The sequence below is a fragment of the Acyrthosiphon pisum genome, chromosome A3 (assembly GCF_005508785.2).
Source record: "Acyrthosiphon pisum isolate AL4f chromosome A3, pea_aphid_22Mar2018_4r6ur, whole genome shotgun sequence".
In the NCBI taxonomy this organism is placed as follows: Eukaryota; Metazoa; Arthropoda; class Insecta; order Hemiptera; family Aphididae; genus Acyrthosiphon; species Acyrthosiphon pisum.
In genome coordinates, this window is record NC_042496.1 from 30184642 (window position 1) to 30191027 (window position 6386).

Below are 6386 nucleotides of genomic sequence, written 5' to 3' on the forward strand. Positions count from 1 at the left end.
TGCATACACAACTTCAAGTGGCAACTTATTAAGTCATATTAAGGTAAGTTTTCATAATATTTGTTCTAATAAATTAATTTTTATAAATTTTTTTGTAAAATAACTACATAAAAAAATTCAAAAAGAATATAGGTACCTACCTAGTTACCTATACTTTGATATTTCGAATATTAATCAAATTGGATTTATGAAATAATAGTTTTGAAAAGTATTTTTTTGTTTATTATATGTGTTTTTGACTTACCTATTTAATTTATTATTAATTTTTATATTTGTTTAGAGTCAACATATCTTTTTAATGTCAAAAGTTGAAGATGCAAAAAAGAAAAAGATTGAATCAACCTCGTCTACCTTAATTCAAACTAAAATATATGATTCTACTAAAAAAGTGTCTAAGGAAAAGGTAATTTAACGTTTTAACCTAGTTATTAATTATATTAATATTATTTTTTTATCAAACTCAAAGTAATAAATATGAGTAATTAAGTTATAAAGACAATGATAATTTTTTTATGTAGTTTTGTCAAATTATGCAATTAACGTTTAACTACAACATTTATGTATTAGTACAATAAATGAAGAAAACCTTTAAAATAATTTAAATAATTATAAATCAAATGTAAAATTTAAATTATCTATTTATTATTTTGGAAATATGTTCTATGCATTTTTTAAAGGTCAATTAATTTCTATATTTACAGAAGACATTTTCTTAGCTTTTGGTCCTCAAAAATACATTTGAATCATAGGTAATTTTAGTTTAAAATATCAGGCTACTGATAATCTTTTCTATTACAAATTGAACACGGTATAATCTAGTTTAAAAAGATTCAGATTAAAGTGAATAACTAATTTTCAATGAGTTAGACTAACCCACCTAAAATTTGAACTAATAAATATTTTTCAATATTTGAGTTGCCTTACTCACATTATAACTTAACCAGAGTTAAATGGGTTGGTGTTTTATAGATTGTTTAAAAGCTAAGGATTTATATATAATAAAGAGTTTATTATATTCCCTAGTGGATTTTATAAAAATAATAGTTTTCAGGTTAATCTGTTCTGGCACATTACAAAACTTTCAATATTAAGTTTAAATTGTCTAATAGATAAGTAAAAAAACTATTTTGTTTCAGATGAATGAGTTGGTATTTAATTACATAATTAATGAAATGAGACCTCTGATTACATGCGAAAAACGTAGCTTTCGAGGATTAATCATGGGACTTACTGGCATTAAAGATACTTCTATTTTACCAAACAGAATTCAAATCAAAGCTCAATTAAAATCCAGATATGCATTATATGTGCAAATGATAACAGATTTAATACAAAATCATAATTATATTTGTACAACTGCAGACATTTGGAGCTCAAATAATAAAATCTTTATGGGTAAATATATTATAATTATATTTTTTTTAATTATACTGTACCTACATTTACCTAGTAAAACTTCAATAAAATTACCAAATTGATTTATTAATTAAGACATTTTTACCGACTTGTGAATAAGTAATACCAATGATTATAGTACATAGTATAATACACTATGTGTACTATATTATATTATGTATAATTGATGGTAATACTTAATAATATTTTTTAACTATTTGTGGTATGGTATTGTTGTAGGTATTATATTATTATACATATACATTTAATAAGCAACTTAAAATTGTATTATTATAAATTCATTTTTTTATATAGGTATGACGTGCCATATGATAAATGAGTCTACATATGAACGAAATTCATAAATTTTAGGATGTAGAAGAATGAAAGGAAGCCATAACTACATTAATATTGCTGAGATGATGACTGATATAACTGAAACATACAAATTGGACCATTCAAAAATTACTCATACTGTCACAGACAACGCCAGTAATTTTAGTAAATCATTTAAGACATTTTCTAAACCTTTACCTGATGTACATCAGGGAAATTCTTATACTTTTGGCAATTTCAATGAAGATAGTGATACTGGTAGCTGTAGTACTGATACAGCTGACGATGAAGATACAAACTTAAATTTGATAGATGTCAATGAGGTACTCTCAACTCCAGTGATATAGGACGCAGTGAACGATAATTTTTCTCTGCCATCACATATTACTTGCTGTGCTCATAGTTTAAATTTGATAGCAACACGTGATATTTCTTCAATTGATGATAGTAAATACAATAAAATGTCTGAATCGTCATTTAAAAAATTGCAAAGCTTTTGGAATTTATTAAGTAGGAGCACGGTTGCATCTGACAAAGTGTTTGAGATATGTGGTTGCAAATTTCCAGTACCTATTATGACAAGGTGGAACTCGTTATTCGATGCAGCTAAAAAGGTACTGGCTCATAAAACTGAAATTATTAAAGCATTTGAAGAATTACGTTTAACAAAATTAAAGGCAAATGAATGGGATTTCTTAACGGAGTACTGTAACGTAATGGAACCTTTAACAATTTCTTTGGACAAGATGCAATGTGAAAAAAAACGTTTCTTGAGCTATGTTGCACCTATTATTTTAGTTTTACGCCGCACTTTAATAGCGTTAACAAATTAAAAATACTGTAGACAATTATGTATTAAAGTAGGTACCTAGTTCAAAGTTTAGAACAAAGGTTTGCTTATTTATTTGATTTGTCCTTGCCCAAAAGTAAATGTTTTGTCATTGCATCAATTAGTCATCCTAAGTTCAAATTAAGTTGGATCCCTGTTCGATACATTGAGTTGTGCAAACAACTTTTTTTGACTGAGTGCAATGAAATGTATACTAATATGAGTGATATCAAAAAAAAAACTGCTGTAGCTAGTGATAATGAAGACAGTGATGATAGTGACCAGGAATTTTACTCATGTTTGTATGAACACACTAATAATGGATCCTCTGCTGATGAATCAAGAATTACAAACTTTTCTTGTGTACAGGCTTTGACGTTCTTAAATTCTCCCAAAAAAGAATTTAGTGTTTTAGAAGATTATCCCATAGTTAAACAAGTATTCTTAAAATACAACACAACTATTCCGTCTTCAGCTTCAGTGGAACGACTGTTTAGTGGAGCAATCCAAGTATTAACACACAGGAGAAATCGTCTAGGAGACAAAACGTTTGAGATGTTACTATGTTGCAAGTCAAAGAACTAAACAAGCGACATATCATTATAATTTATTTGTTTAACAATTAAAATATTATTAGTATTTATATTTGTACGAGTCGTATTTTGTTTTAATAAATCATTTATGTTTTATTATATAATTAATATTTTCAAAAGGAACAAAAGATTTTTTACTTGTTATTATTTTTTTTTTTGTACTCATTTTAATTTAGTATTTATATTTTAATTTGCAGTTTGAATGTAGTATAAAAAATATAAACTAGTTTTTTAAACCAGAAAATATATGTTAATTAGTAATTAACCATGATTTTGGTTATTTGATATTTTGTTATACGTTGAAATTGGTACCTACTGTATGCTAAATATAATATATAGGTATTTAAATATTTTATATGTATATTTATTCATTAGATAATATATTTTTGACACGAAACGAGCCTTCCTGGTTTGCATCCCTTAATCAATTACTCAACCAAGAATCCAATAACATGTCAAGCATTAATACAAATTAACTATTGTAAGATATAAATCTAGATGAAAAAATTTTATCTACATATTTATCTAGATAAAAATTGAATATTCTATCTTGATATTGATTTAGCTAGTAATTTAATATTTATCTAGATGTTATTTTTGCTATCTGAACTCAACACTGGCCAATATATATTCGATAATATTTAATGTTAGTGAGACCAAATGTAAGAGTAAGCTTGTAAACGTTACATTTTTGATACGTTTCATTTTCGATTCATCGATACTAAAATTGAAAATGTTTTTGATTTTATTGAATTTCGTCAAAATTGGAGGTACTAAAGTTATTTATATCTTTTTAATTTTTCATTAGACATAAAACTGTCTAAAAATAATTAGCATACGGACGAACAATTAAAAACGTGGTATCATTATTTTTATACAAATATGATGCATAAATTATTAAAACCATTTCATTTGGTATAGCTACTGGCTACCACCTATATTTTATGATAATACCTGAATAGTAAAAAAAACTATGGTTGTTGATTATTATTTATTACATATTTAAAAGATGCAATATAACAAGTTACATTCAATTTTGATTTTGCCATTTTCGATTCCTATATCTAGTTATTGCAAACATCTATTTAGTAAATAATGTTATACTTATCCTATTGCTGGTGGTATTACAAAATACCAGGGCTTGCAAACGTTATAATAACGTATATTATTTGCATAACATTTTTAGTGGTTAGGTCCGGGGTGGTTCCGAACCATGAATTAATTCCTCAGTCACAAGTTGGTGTATTTTTTTTATTACAAATTTAGTGTCAACTCACTTCTGACGGCCCAGTCGGTGTAGTTCTGTAAGTTTTTAACATACATGTCCACTTGTCGCTGGCAAGCGGAGCTGCCCACGCGCTGAATGGTAAAATTGGCCAACGCTCGGTAAAACAAATCGGAAACCCACGACTCGGGGTAAATGTTGTCGTCCTTCGGTGGTGGTACGTTTTCACCGTTATCCGGCGGAAAGGCCGCGCCGGAGCCGTTGAGCGCTGATGGCAATTGTGACGACCGCGGTAGCGGTAATAGACCGTCGCCGTCGTTCCGATGAACTTGACCGTCGAACTCGGCCGACGCCAGTGTCAACAGCACGAACACCGACGTCAACCTTCGCAACGGCGAGTGCGAAAACATCATAAATTTTTTATTTTTCGAATCCCGTGTGATTTTTATGTACAATTTCTATAATGTGCAATAAAATATACGCAGACTATAATACCGTGTGCCTTAAAAAAAAATCACAAACCTACGCCGACCGTTCGCTCAAAACGCGTAAGTAAGAAAATCGTTTCATATTATCATATATACACGACAGTGGTATAATTTTTGTACAATATCGTATATATTATTATAATGACGTGATGACGAAAATAGTATTACTTATTTCTTACCGCCGTGCGATTTCCCGAGCATAAAATATATAATAATATTATCGTGTCCATCATCCGCCCTATAGTGGACTTGAACGACCGTCGGCGTATGGCATGAGACTGCGAGGCGCAGTAGGATACGTTTATATTATATACCTACGTCCTACAATATCAATTAACTACAGCAACATTATAATATCCTTGCCCAGTGACGTACTTATCTATGCGTGTGTAATCGACCAACTTTATTGTGTACCTATGTTTATGTATGATATTATGTACAACTATGTACGTATATTATTATGCTAGTTATTAATATTACCATGCAGTATCACCATTGTCGGTATTATGGCATTCGAGCGACATAATGTTATGATGCGAAATCGATAATATTAGTTTTTTTACATAATTCTTTACAAAATAGTGCCATAATATATAGATATAGACCGTGTTTGCCAAGGATTTTTTTCTTTTTAATATTTTTTGGATAGTTATTTCCATACATAATATACATTGAAGAGATCCATGAAATAATTATTCTTGCTTACAAGAAAAATGTAAGTTTAATTTCAAAAATATTTTTTACGAGCGTCTGAAGTTCTTAAATGTCTACAAAATTTGTCAAAATTTCGTTCAAAATTTATTAAACTAAAAAAATTATTCTATAAATATCAATATAATTTGTTGAGTAAAAAAGCTTGAAAATTTAATTATGACAAACGAAAAAAAATTTTTTTTAAGCTTTTATATTGACATAATACGTGAAATTCACGAAAATGTGCAAATTATTTTGAGTTAGAAATTCATAAAAAATTTTATATTTAAATCTAATATTTAAAAATGTAATAAAAGATTCCTCATAAGTTTATCTACCATTATCAAAAACAAAAATGTCTACAAGCAAATCAAAAAAAAATTTTATGAGCGTTCGAAGTTCATATTTTTACAAGATTGGATATTCACTCGATTTCTCATGTATGATATGATTTTGTTGTAATTCAAAAACGAATTTTTGTAGATACTTGAAAATTTCAGTGAAAGTTTATATTTTCATTTTCTATACACCATAAAGTTATGACTTTTTTTGAGCTGTTTACGGACATTATCAGTTTTAATTGCAGTTGAAAAATATTAAAAATACATAGGCACAATTTTTTTTTTAAGTATTTAAAGTTCGAATTTTGTAAAAATGTATCAAATTTAAAATTTATTATTTTGTAATTAAAAATGTATAAAATGTTCAACTTTTATATCTTAAGGATTGAACATTTTAAACAAGGTTTAGCGTAAATTTTTTATATATAAATTTCTTAATTCACAATAATATCATAATTATACTTGGTAATATTATATGCTGACTGA

General features: G+C 27.6%; 1 protein-coding gene across 3 annotated transcripts in view; it reads right to left on the reverse strand.

The window, feature by feature from the left end:
- LOC100570184 (nose resistant to fluoxetine protein 6) overlaps positions 1 to 6386 on the reverse strand; it is a 125830-nt gene that overhangs the window by 108769 nt on the left and 10675 nt on the right. Inside the window, exon 1 of one of the 3 annotated variants that reach the window (XM_029491229.1) lies at positions 4431 to 5148. The exons of the other annotated variants lie outside the window; for them this stretch is intronic. Within the exon in view, the coding sequence (XP_029347089.1) occupies positions 4431 to 4791 (361 nt within the window). The 5' untranslated portion in view covers positions 4792 to 5148. Of the gene's footprint in view, positions 1 to 4430; positions 5149 to 6386 lie in introns of those variants that run through there. 3 annotated transcript variants of the gene reach the window in all.